Source organism: Nannospalax galili, unplaced genomic scaffold, assembly GCF_000622305.1.
Source record: "Nannospalax galili isolate Female #2095 unplaced genomic scaffold, S.galili_v1.0 scaffold1206, whole genome shotgun sequence".
Taxonomy (NCBI): domain Eukaryota; kingdom Metazoa; phylum Chordata; class Mammalia; order Rodentia; family Spalacidae; genus Nannospalax; species Nannospalax galili.
The window spans coordinates 751447-764425 of NW_008355162.1; the positions used below are offsets into that span (position 1 = coordinate 751447).

The 12979-nt window shown below is 41.0% G+C and overlaps 1 protein-coding gene across 1 annotated transcript in view; it reads left to right on the top strand.

Moving 5' to 3' along the window:
- Positions 1-12979, top strand: part of Rnf130 (ring finger protein 130) — a 137824-nt gene that overhangs the window by 118926 nt on the left and 5919 nt on the right. Inside the window, exons 7-9 of the mRNA XM_008852239.2 lie at positions 5697-5793; positions 7874-8078; positions 11525-11618. Of these exons, the coding sequence (XP_008850461.1) occupies positions 5697-5793; positions 7874-8078; positions 11525-11618 (396 nt within the window). The remainder of the gene's footprint in view (positions 1-5696; positions 5794-7873; positions 8079-11524; positions 11619-12979) is intronic.

The following is a 12979-nucleotide window of genomic DNA, read 5'->3' on the forward strand; positions in this document are numbered from 1 at the left end:
AATATTCAGGTCACTTTGCCTGTTTAACAAAGCTTCAGTCTCAATCCGTAGTATTTTTCTAAGTATTCCAAGTATACTTTTTCATGTTCTACTCCAGACAGCCTCATGAGGGTAGATCAAGCCCCACCCAGAGTTCTTCAAAAGAGATAGCTGGGAGGCAGAAAGAGTAGTTAGCCAAGGCTCCAACAATTTAGTAGCAGAACTTTTCCCAGGAGAAGGTGAAGGCCATGGTGGGTATGGTGAAGCAGTAAGCTGATGAAGTGCATGAAAGAGAATGGAGAGAATGGGTGATAAAGAGAAGGCAGCAAGTCCAGGCACTCGACTCACAAAGGTGCTCGTGGTTACAGAAGGAGAAAGCAGGGTTGTACAAGGCTAGTGGGCATAGAGAACTCATGCTTGGTTTTGTCTTGAAATTGAAAATGAAAATTCTGGGGCTGGAAAGACAGCTCAGGGGTTAAGAGCACTTGCTGTTCTTCCAGAGGACCAGGGTTCAACTCCCAGCAACCACATGGTGGCTCTGGCTGTGTCACCCTCTTCATGGGCATTACACTCATACCATTAAACATACCATCCATCAAAGCACTTGTACAAATAAACACCTAATTTTTTTTAAGCGAGGGTTATTATGTGGAATTTAAGAGACAGAAGATCTGGGGTGGGGATACACAGAAGCTGGACTAGTGCGGAAAGATGGGCTCTGAGTCATGGGAAGGAGAGTTGGATTTGACTGGGGTGCAGGTGGAGGGTAGATAGCCAAAAGGAACATTTGTTTGTTGGTTTGTTTTGCTTTTTTTATGTGTATGAGTGTATAGCCTGCATGGATATAAGTGCACTTGTGATGTGCGGAGCCCACTGAGGGCATCAAATTCTCCTGGAACTGGAGTTATGGATGGTGTTAGCCGCCATGTGGGTACTGGGAATCGAACCTGGGTCCTCTGCAAAAACAGCCAGTGCTCTTTACCATTCAGTCATCTCTCCAGCACCAGAACATTGTTTCTCTAAAGAAAAAAAATTCTTTCAGATTTTGAATTAAGGTTTTGAGCTAAGGAAGAGAGGTTTTGTTGTCTACAGACAGCCAGTCTGTCTTTGTCATCCTCTGTTACAGTACCCCGCAGCAAAGAGGAGACACGGTAATTATCTAAGGGGGTGAGGTACTTTTTCTTGTAGATCAATAAATTTACAAGAAAACAATTAAGAAAAATTCACTTATAACTCACTTAAGGTTAAAGGAACAGATAGATTGCAGACCTTGAACTTATGCAGTATAGGAAAACCAGGCATAGTGACATAGGCCTGTAATCCCAACATTTGGGAGGAGGCAGAAGAATCAGAAATTCAGGATCATCCTTAGGTTTGAGGCTAGCCTGGGATATTTGAGACCTTGTCTCAAGGAAAAAAAAGAAAAAGGAAGGCTAGAGAGTTGACTCAACAGTTAAGAGCATCTACTGCTCTTCAGAGTACCCAGGTTCAGTTCCCATCACCCCCATGGTGGCTAACACCTGTTCTTAACTCCCGTTCCAGGGGATTCAGTGCCCTCTTCTGGCCTCTACAGGCATTGCATGTACATGGTGCAAAGAAAACATGCATATAAAATAAAATAAATTTTTTGTGTTTTTGAAACAGAGTCGCCCTGTTGCCCCAGCTGGCCTGGAACTCGCTATGGAGACCAGATTGGCCTCTATCTCACAGAGATCTGCCTGCCTTTGCCTCCCAAGTGCTGGGATTAAAGGTGTGTGCCAGTGGGCCAGGAGCCCATGGAAAACAGATGATGCAGAGACCCAAAAGTTCAGTGCCTTGCCACAATGGGAGGAAGATCATCCCACACCTATCACTCCCTTCAAGGCTCAGGGACTTTTTTCCCAGCCACTATGCTGGGAAACTATAGTCACACCTCCTTCCCACGCTTACCAAGGAGTTGATGGGGGAGTCAGTTACCCCTCCCACCCTATCAGTCAGCCTTAGCTGCATGTGGGGGAGGGACTAAGGACATATAAACCGAGACTGCCATGAGGCACCTCTCTTGCCATTTTATGCGGCTGTCCATTTTATGCAGCTGACGGGAAGTCACAGGATCTATACATTTGAGTGTGGGCTTTACAGTGCAGCCATAAATGAGGGGGCGCCCACTCTTCTGTAAATAAACTCCCACCCTATGCTCTGTTAGCAAGCCAAATAAACTCATTAGGATTTTCAAAAAAGAAAAAAAAAAGTCGTGTGCCACAAACGGTCAGCAAATAAAATTTTAAAAAAGAAGAAGAAATTAAGGACTAGTGAGATGGCTCTGCAGTTAAGAGCACATATTGCTCTTACAGAGGACCTGAGTTCAATTCCCAGAAACTACAGAAGATAGCTCACAACTCCCAAGTCCTGCAGGATCCAACATCTCTGGCTTCTGAGGGCACCTGCAACTCACATGCACATACCTAAACTCAGACATGCACACGTACACATAATTAATTTTTTTTAAAAAAAAAAAAAGCTGAAGAGATAGCTCAGCAATTAAGAGCACCGACTGCTCTTGCAGAGGACCTGGGTTCGGTTCCCAGCACCCACATGGCAGCTAAACAACATCCATAACTCCAGTTCCAGGGCATTCAACACCCTCGTCTGGCTTCTGCAGGCATTGCACACACGTGCATTTACATACACGTAAGCAAAACACTCATAACACATAAAATAAAAATTTAATAAATTTTAAGCTGGGCGTGGTGGCTCACACCTTTGATCTCAGCACTCGGGAGGCAGAGGCAGGCAGATCTTTGTGAGTTCAAGGCCAGCCTGGTCTACATAGTGAGTTCCAGGACAGCTGGGGCTGCAGAGAAACACTGTCTCAAAAAGACCCCCCCCCAAAAAAATTTAATGAATTTTAAAAGAAACATGGGAGATACACCACTTTGTTCTTTTTTGATTAACCAGTACTATAAAAAAGCAGAGCCAGGAGTGGTGGCGCACGCCTGTAGTCCCAGTACTTGGAAGGCAGAGGCAGGTGGATCTCTGTGAGATCAAGGCCATCCTGATCTACATAGTGAGTTCCAGGATAGCTGGGACTATAGGGAGACCCTGCTTCAAAAAGACAAAAAAAAGAAAAAGGCAAAAACACTGGCCAAAACAGGATGGATCAGAGCCAAACCACTCTCTCTCTCCTTAGCTACTACTTGCTTAACCATGCATGGTTTCAACCAACAGCTGATTAAATTCAGCTGCCACACCCACCTGCATACCTCCCACTCCCAAACCAAAGTAGCCCTCTCAGAGATCACATGATCTCTTTTACTCTGCCAACCAACCAAATCACATTGTCCATCCTGTGCAGAACTGGCCCTGAACACCTTTGCAGCTGCCCCTTTCCTTGTTGGCACTAGCTGAGCCCTCAAACACCTACAGACTGCCTCCAGATGTATATAGGAGATGGGTAATTACAGGGTTAGGTTCTATACCTTAGATAGGTCTACAGGGACGTTTGCATGCCACAGAGACATTAAGACACTTTGTTGTGGCCTGGTTAGATGGCTTAATGAATAAAGGCATTTGGCACCAAGCCTGACTACTTTCGATCAATCTCCAGAACTCACGTGATGGAAGGACAGAACCAACTCCCTCAAGTTGTGTACACACACACACACACACACACAGAGTAATATAATAAATATTTTTTTAAAGAAGCTTTGTTCTACTCTGTGGTTAGCTACAGCCCATTTGGAATAGTTGAGTAGCTTAGGGTGACCTCAAGTTGAGTCCCTCAGCAGGGAACCTTCCTTCATCCTCCAGAATTCCTCCCTATGTCCATATAAGTAGAAAGAAGTAGACAAAACTTATGTACATATACTATGAATTTAGGTCTTGCCTATGGATTAATAGCTTTTCAGGCTATAAAACCTTCAAAGAAAGATATTCAGAAATAGGTTCTGAGTAATTTCATTGTCTGCCAGTTTCAGACTAGATTGATAAATTGAGGCTTCAAGATCTTTATTCTACTCTCTAAAGAAATGGATATAAGGCCGTCAAATGGTAACTGTGTATGTATAGTTGTATGTATAGTTGAAATTGTAATATACATCCCAGTAAAAATCGTTTCCTAGACCCCTTTTCAGAATCAAAACTGCATTTTCAAACAGTAACCAAAATATTATAAATAAATAATCAAGGCACACCATGGCCCAACTTGGTATCTCTCAATTTTTTTTTTATTCCAAACTCAGATTGCAGCATCTCTTCCAAAGGTGCCCTGAGTATCTCTGTTGATGTACCTTTCGTGGTATGAAAAGGACACTCCAAGCACTGCAAGCTGCCCTCAGGCTTCATTGTGCTTCTCCAAGTTCTGTGCAGCAGTGCTTAGTTTAAGATGATTTCTGCAGCTCCTTCAAATCTTTTCTCCAAACTTCCCTCAGATACAAGTTCCTCTTCTAAGAATGCAGACCCCTCCTTGTGTGACTGACTTCCTCTCACAAGAATGTGATATTCTGTTCTGGGTAGAAGAGGACATCACTATCTCCCCACCCCTTTGACATTTCCGCTGAACTTTGTTAACTGATACTGCAGTCTTAGGTACCATTCACCCCCTTAAAACAGTTCTACTGCTGATGGGGCTGGAGAGATGGCTCAGCAGTTAAGAACAGTGGCTGTTCTTGCAGAAGACCCGAGTTTGAATCCCAGCACCCACATGGCAGCTAACAACTGTCTGTAACTCCAGTTCCAGGGACTCCAACAGCCTCTTCTGTCCTCCTAGGGCATTGCATGACACGAGTGCACTTACCTATGTGCAGGCAATACACGCATACACATAAAATAAAAATAATAAGTAAAATTTAAAAAAAAAAACAGTTCTACTGCCCTGTGACTTTCACAATCTAGGTTGAGTTCATAAAACTAATGATTATTCAGAGAACTGTTCACTGACTTATCTGAAATTCTGCTTTTCCACATGCACTATTATTTTAAAACCTAACTTGTTTATACAGCATGGTTATCTTTATTCTTAATACATTTTTTCTGTGTTTTGAGTTGGTTTTTTGGGGGGTTGTGTGTGTGTGTGTGTGTGTGTGTATTAGTGTATTGCCTGCATGTACGTGAGTGCACCCGTGTTGTGCAATGCTGTGGAAGTCAGAAGAAAGCTTCAGATTCTCCTGAAACTGGAGTTAAGGACGGTTCGTAGCCACCATGTGGGTGCTGGTAATTGAACCCAGCAGGTCCTCTGTAAGAGCAGTGCTATTAACCACTGAGCCATTGCCAACCCCTCGAGTCTTTTTTTTTAATTCAGTGAAATGCATAGTGTTTTATGCCTACAGTCCCAGCTGCTCTGGAATCACGAAAGCCCAGGAGTTTGGGACCATTCTAGGTAGCACAGCAAGACCCTGTCACTTTATAAAACAGTGGGGGGTGGAGAGGGGCACTGAGGATAGAGTTCCATGGTAGAGCACTTATTTAGCATGCCTGAGACCCTGGTTGGTCACCAGCACAGCACAAGTCCAAGCAGCCTTAGCCTACTTAATTTTATTCCACAGTGCTATTACTATGAGACTGGATACAGGAGAATTTCTGTAAGTTATATTTTCATAAACCCTCAATATTTATCTCTTGGGAATTGAAAATGTGCTAAAGGGGGGAAAAGCATACTAAAAATTCTGGTTTTTTTTTTCATTTTGACCTAGGAGTTTTTCAGTGTATGATTTATGATGTAATTCTCTATTATCTTCCAGGCATGTTTTTCACAAATCCTGCGTGGATCCCTGGCTTAGTGAACATTGTACCTGTCCTATGTGCAAACTTAATATTTTGAAGGCCCTAGGAATTGTGGTATGTTTCCTCTTCTGTCACTGCTTTTGTGTAGAAGCATATCTACATGTAATACAATATAACTGATCTAACAGGAACCATGATTAAATCTCCCAAGAATACACCACCTTTCTTTGCCACATAACCTTGTTACTCCAACAGTACTTTTCTTCTAGATCACTTCAAAGTTTAAATGACCTCAGGGAACTTTCGAAGAGAATGTAAATAACTCTACTAGTCTACTTTAAAAAGTGTACTTCTGGGTGAAGTAGAAAAAGAAATACAATATTAATGACTTGGGTTCAGTAGTAATTTAAATCTATCGTGCTCCTCCCTCTTATGTTTGTCTTTGGTGTCTTGAATGTTAGTAAATTGCAAGTAGTGAAAGCAGAAGACAACCAAAGACCCTGTAGAAACTTGAAGACTCTGACAGGTGTGTTAGCCGGGTGTGTTGCATCAAGGTCAGCTGTGACAGGTGCCAGAGCAACACTGAGAAGTACACTGAAGACTCTTGATTTGCTTAGAAGATGTATATATCCAGGTCTGTGCTTTTAGAGAAAGAGAAGAAATCTCCCAGCATTGCTAAATGTCACCTGGGGGACCAAATCATCCTCCATGTGAGACTAGTTTAATGTAGAATGTCTCCCATGGTGCCTGGCATATAGTAGGTGCTTAGAAATATTATTTGTCCTTTGTTCATTAGTAAAGATCATTCAAGAATGTATTATAGCCATCACGAATCTTTAAGTATTACAACATTACTGTTAACTATTATACTATGTTTTTTGTTTATTTTGTTTCAGGTTTGGGGTTTTTGTTTGTTTGGTTTTTGGTTTTTTGTTTGGTTTTGGTTTTGGTTATTTTAGACAGCTTGTCACTGTGTAGCCCTGGCTGGCTCGAATGCCCTATTAGACAATGCTGGCATCAACCTCCCAGTGATCCACCTGTCTGTATCCTGTGAGCTGGGATTAAAAGTGCCCACTGCCCCCAGACCATCTTGTTTTGCCTTTTTTCTTTTTTTGGTCTTTTTGAGACAGGGTCTCCCTGTAGCCCCACCCAGCTGTCCTGGAACTCACTATGTGGACCAGGCTGGCCTTGAACTCACAGAGATCCCTCTGCCTCTGCCTCCCGAGTGCTGGGATTAAAGGCATGCGCCCCCACACCCGGCCATTACTTTGTTTTTAATACAGCTTTGGGATGATCTAAAACAGAAATTTTTTGCCCTAGAAACCTCAAGTTCTGGTTTTGTTTGGCTGTCCCTCCTTGGAGCCACTTTTCCCAACTCTGCTTTTCACAAGCTGTCTGCTACAGACAAAAGGAGCTTACTCTTTTTCTTGTTAGAATACTTTCATACCCACTTTTAAATTGGGAGATTTTCGGATACATATCTGTCCATCAGGATTGGATGTTTAGGTTTCAAAACAGATTATTTTCGTATAGTTTAAATGTCTTTCTGCTTTAGTCTGTTCTTGGTGGTGGTCTTTGTTTTTGAAGTAGAAGAAATTATAATGTGCTTACTTTGGCAGCACATACATCAGAATCGGAAGGGTGCAGAAGTCAGACCCTGCACAAGGAAGACATGCAAATTCGTGAAGCATTCCATATTTTCTAAATTACAAAAAAAAAAAAAAAGTAGAAGATCTTTTAAAAACTGAGTACCAAGCAAATGGAGCATTTCAGAGACGCTTATAGGATGAAAGCAATATTTTATTACCTGCTATTCTTCGACAATAGCATTTTAACATTTCCAAAACAATGAAGTGTAATTTTAAGCTGATGTTTGTCAGCTTTATGAATGGTTGTGGCTCCCTCTGTCTGTGAACATGTCCACAAAAGGTGGTCATTTCTTTGCCAAGATGCAGTGGCCAGTTACCCCTCAGCTGTGGGTTGCATTTTTCCTTTGTACCATTTTTTGGAAAGAATCAGCTGATTCTTTGAAGAAAGTATTTTAGATGACAGCAGGAAAGATAGATGGACAAGGAAAATGAGAAGGAATTATATAGGGAAAAAAGGCGATGTCCTTGCAGTAGGTATCAAAACATTCAGCATTTTATGAACTTCTGATCCTTATAATCATTTTTAATCTGGAAATATTTTACAGCCAAATCTGCCATGTACTGATAATGTAGCATTTGATATGGAAAGACTCACCAGAACCCAAGCAGTTAACAGGAGATCAGCCCTAGGTGACCTTGCTGGCGACAATTCCCTTGGCCTGGAGCCACTGCGAACTTCCGGGATATCACCTCTTCCTCAGGATGGGGAGCTTACTCCTAGAACAGGAGAGATCAACATTGCAGTAACAAGTAAGTGGGGACCCTCTGCCCAGACAAACCCTGGGCAAGACTGCTGCCTGTGTTGGGCACATGACCTCCAAGGACCAAGTTGAGGCCACGTGGTCCAGCAGTTGTGTAAAGGAGAAATAATGTGCACTTTCATTGAAAATAGATATTTAGAATAACAGAACTTTATAATAAGAAATGCTTGTTTGGGAAAACAGGAATGGGTGCCTGTGATTAGTCCTTTAGAGACTTGTCTTAGCAACTGTTTTGTAAGTCTTGTTTTGAAATCATTGAATTGCAAATAGCATTTTAAGGGGATACACTGGAATGTGATGTAGGCTGGTAGTAGCACTGCTGGTGTGTTACATGACTGAGCAGTGCTGCCCTTGATTTCCCAGGCAGCAGGGACTTACTGGAAAAGTAATCTAGAATTTGGACCTAAACATTTACAGCTTCAGAACAGTTGAGATGGCCTGTTGTTGCTGACTCTTTCTTAGACCTTTTATGGAAATTTCGTCTTTTGGCATTTAACTCTTTAGTATAATTGTATATAAAAGAGGAGACAAGCCAAAAGGTAATCCACCTAGAAAAAATTATCTGAGCTGGTTATGAACGTCTGGTTATGATTGTTGAACTGTTAATAAGCAGAAATATGCTGTTTCCAGAGCAAATGCCTGTCTGTGTACAGCGTGAGTGGGCTGATGGTGTGTGTATGGGTTTCATAGACATTCATCCTGTAACAACAAGTTCTTTTCTCTGATTTCATTCTTTATGTGCATTTTCCATCTAACAACTTCTCACCCATCTCTTGTTGCCACTCTGGTGCTGCATTTTCTGATTTATGCTGCCTCTTGCCCAGAACTTCAAGCCCTAGAGCTGATGGGACTCTGCTAACCTCTGAGAGTCAGTAACAAACATTGGTAAAATAGTTTTATGGAATAGCTTGCTCTTTTCATTTAAGACTCCTGTGGTCTGTTTTTATGGAAATACATGGTTTTAACCCCTGGCGATTATCATTAGAAAATGCTTTCCCAGGTTTTATCAGTGGTCTGAACTCCAAGAGCCTTCATTCCATTGAAAGTAACGTTATTCTTTGATGTAGGCGCTCATTTCTTAGTGTTTCCCATAGGCTTGTTTTAGCAGCATTACATGGTCTTTCTACTTTGGCAATAAAGAAGATAAAGGTTATTTATAATTGAGTTTTTGTAAGTCCTTCATTGATCAAGTATTTATTGAGCACCCACTACATTAAGCACACATCTTCTCATATTTATGCAGAAATGTTTTCAAAATTTTATGTTTTAATGATAAAATAATTATCTCGTATACCAAATTAAACACTTTTTTCAGAATTTTCATATAATGCCAATAAATAAAATTCATGTGGTTGTACTAGACCCAGACTACCGCTTCTTTTTCCTCCAAAACCCTGAACACCATAAGCAAGTATGCTACATTCAACCAGCACCCACTGTGTGCAAGGCACTGTGCTAAATAAGCAGTAGAGATCAGAGGTAACGGCCCAGCAGCACAGGATTGCTGCCAAAGTACTGCTGGGCCTATCGGGTGTTACTGTGGTGGTACTTCAGACACACAGACACAAAAAAATCTATGTGTTCAGAATTCAGAAATACGATCATATTTGAGCTCTAGGTGTTATTCTGCCTGTCACACACAAAAGTTTCTAAGAAGATGCTAGGTGCAAGTGTCTCAGCTCCGTTCCAGTACTGCAGGTGGAGGACAAGGTCTCCTTTAAAAAAGTCACTCACATGGTGGCCCATATCTATAATCCAGTACTCCCAGCACTTGGGAGGGGAGACAAAAGGATTAGGAGTTCAAGGCCAGTTTCAACCATAGCTAAAAAGAAAAGAAATATTGTGTTAAGCTCCTTGCTGCTGATGATACTCATTCATCTCTTGATTTTGTTAAATACCAGAGTACAGTTTTCCTAAATTAAAATAGATATATAGGGATTCTTGAATTCTTTAACGATGAGGAAATTTGTAATCCAAGAAGCAGTTACTATACTGTTGTTTAAAAAGAGTTCGTAAAGGATTTTAACCATATAAACTAACAAGGCTAGTGAAGATAAGCTCATAGAACAAACTCAGCATTTTGGAATCCTAAAGAATGAGGTCTTCTTAACTTTTTGAAGGTCACTACCTTTAGAAGATAATGAAACTACTAGAAACCTTTCCTAGAAAAATGCCTACTATTCACTTACATTTTTGCATACAGTTTTAATCATGAAACCCAGTATGAAAATGATATGATACCCATTATTTTATATACTAATTTAAAATTTTTTTAGAGGCCAGAGAGATGACTCAGCAATTAAGAGCACTGGCTGCCTTGCAGAAGACCCAGGTTCAATTCCCAGCACCCACATGGTAGCTAACAACCATCCAAAACTCCAGTTCCTGGGAATCTAATGCCCTCTTCTCCATGGGCATTGTGTGACCCAGGTGCACGTACACACATGGAGGCAATACATCCATACACATAAAAAATAAAAATAATAAATAAAATATTTTAAAGAATTTTTTAAAGAAATACTCATGTTATACACAACTTTTGCACATAAACATTTGCCATTCTGGTATTAGAAATACTTATCTGCTTTGTTGTACACGTACAGGAATTTTACTGGTATTACCTTGTTAAACCATCTCTATTTAGTATATACTCTTGGAAATATTTTATAGTTAAGACCTTTAAGCAAATTAGATTTGGGTCTCGGGCCCTGAGTTCAGTCAGAAAAAAAAAAAAAAGACTTTGACTTTGATGTCTGTGTACCAGGCTCTAAGCACTTGATGGGCTGCCTTGCCAGTCATCTTCTCCTGTTTCTCTACAAAGACAACAGCCAGTGTGACTTCCCAACCAGAGTCATGAACCCATTTTCTTGATACAGCTGTGAAGTGTCCTTTTAATATAAATATTCTAACTAAGCTCATGCATAAAAGAAAAGAATGAATGCCTTAGAGGAGCAGATTGCTGCTTAGAGTACCCACAAGACCTTTGAGAACCACTACTCCATGTTCCTGAGCCTTTAAGATTGCATATTGGAACCATGCAGGAATGACAAAAGGAAACTTGAAAAAATGGTTAAGTATGGTTACTCTGCTGTCATTCAATTAACAATGAAAAATAATTATGTCCATGTGCAATTTTCCATACATACTTTTCCTGCACACTTTTTGGTGGCCTCCCTCCTCATGTCCTTCAGGATCTAAACTGGAAGAAATGGTTGAGCCATGCTTTACTTTCTCCTTGCAGCTTTTACCAGTACTTCCACTAACCTTCTCTAGTTAGTAGCTCTCTGGCAAACCTCCTCCTGCTTCACTTCCTTGAGCCAGTCTTGGCTTACACCTCCGTTGACGTCTGCTTCGTTGCATTTGAGGGAAGTGTTGACATCGATTTGACTTAAACCTTCTCCCCAGAGTGATTTCCTCCCTTTCCTTTGTCAACAGAAGAATGGTTTATTATTGCCAGTTTTGGCCTCCTCAGTGCTCTCACACTCTGCTACATGATCATCAGAGCCACAGCTAGCTTGAATGCTAATGAGTAAGTAACAAATTGTTTTTTGGATTGCATGTGCCAGATGATCATAAGAAAACGTGTAATTTTCATGAAGGTGGTGAGAGATGGCTTTCCACCTGTTTCATATCAGTCCCAGAGGGATCATATTTAGCAAAATAATTTATTTCACGGACATATATTTTTAGTCTCACAGAATGGGAATTCACTTTGTTCAATAAGACAAGCTCACGTGAAAAAAAGATCTAGAGGTTTCCATTAGCCACAAGCTAGAATGGATCCACAGTGTAATACAGATACCAAAGGCACAGCACAGTCTTAGGATGTGATGAGGAGCCAGTGTCCTCATCACTGCAGGAATGGCCCCACTTTATATGGATTCATCAGACTTTACCTGGAGCCTAATCAACTTTTGGAAGAACTCTGACACCCTTGCCTGTGATCAAGGACAGTGACTTGGATATTTATCTATAGGAAACAAACAGGAAGAAAAACTACTGTTGACAACTATTTTAGAAGATTATTAGGAGGTAGAGAAGTCAGTATCAACTATATTTCCAAGGGCAGAATGAGGGTAAGTGTAGGTTACAGAAAGGCAAATCTCACCTCAGTAAAGGAAGAACATCAGTCAGGCTTCTTAGTGGTGGTGAGATGGTTTGCCAAAGGCAGTGCACAGAGAAGGGAATGTGGGCAGAAACAGCATGATACTTATCAGGGCTGCTGGAGGGGAGACATTTTTTCACAGGATGAAAAATTGGGATGATGGTAATGATTCATTTTGATGCAGTGATTTTCCAAAAGTTTTGTTTAAAATTTTGTTGTTTACTGTTCAGTTCTTTTACCCTAGTGTTCATAAAAATTAGAGAAGCAGCCCTGGAACAACACCCAAATTCGAACCTAAATTGGCACTGGAGCACTTCATGTACTCTCCATATCAATAACCAAACAATCTCATGCAGTTAATTATTGTTCAACTATGGAAACATATAACTTCCACATCCCGTGACATGATTATATTACCACCAACCTGATCTGTTAACAAATACTTGCAGGAAATACCTCTGGCATCCATGCGCACATACAAATCGAGAGGATGTCATAATAGGACAGGCATTCTTCACCCTTTAGATGAATAATCTTGTCCCATCCATTAGATCAGCAGCCAGCTGCTCTGTTGATGCTGCTAGATCTGGTTTTCTTACAGCAGAACACAGTGTTAATTGCTCAAGTTCTGGAGTCAGACACACCTAGGTGCTGCTTTCTCAGCTCCTTCATTTTCCAGTTGCAAGACTTGGGCAGTTAAGTTTCTCTGAGGCTTACGTAAAACATTAAAATAAACCCATCATTAGACTACATAAGGTTATTGACTTAGCACAGTGCCTAGTACA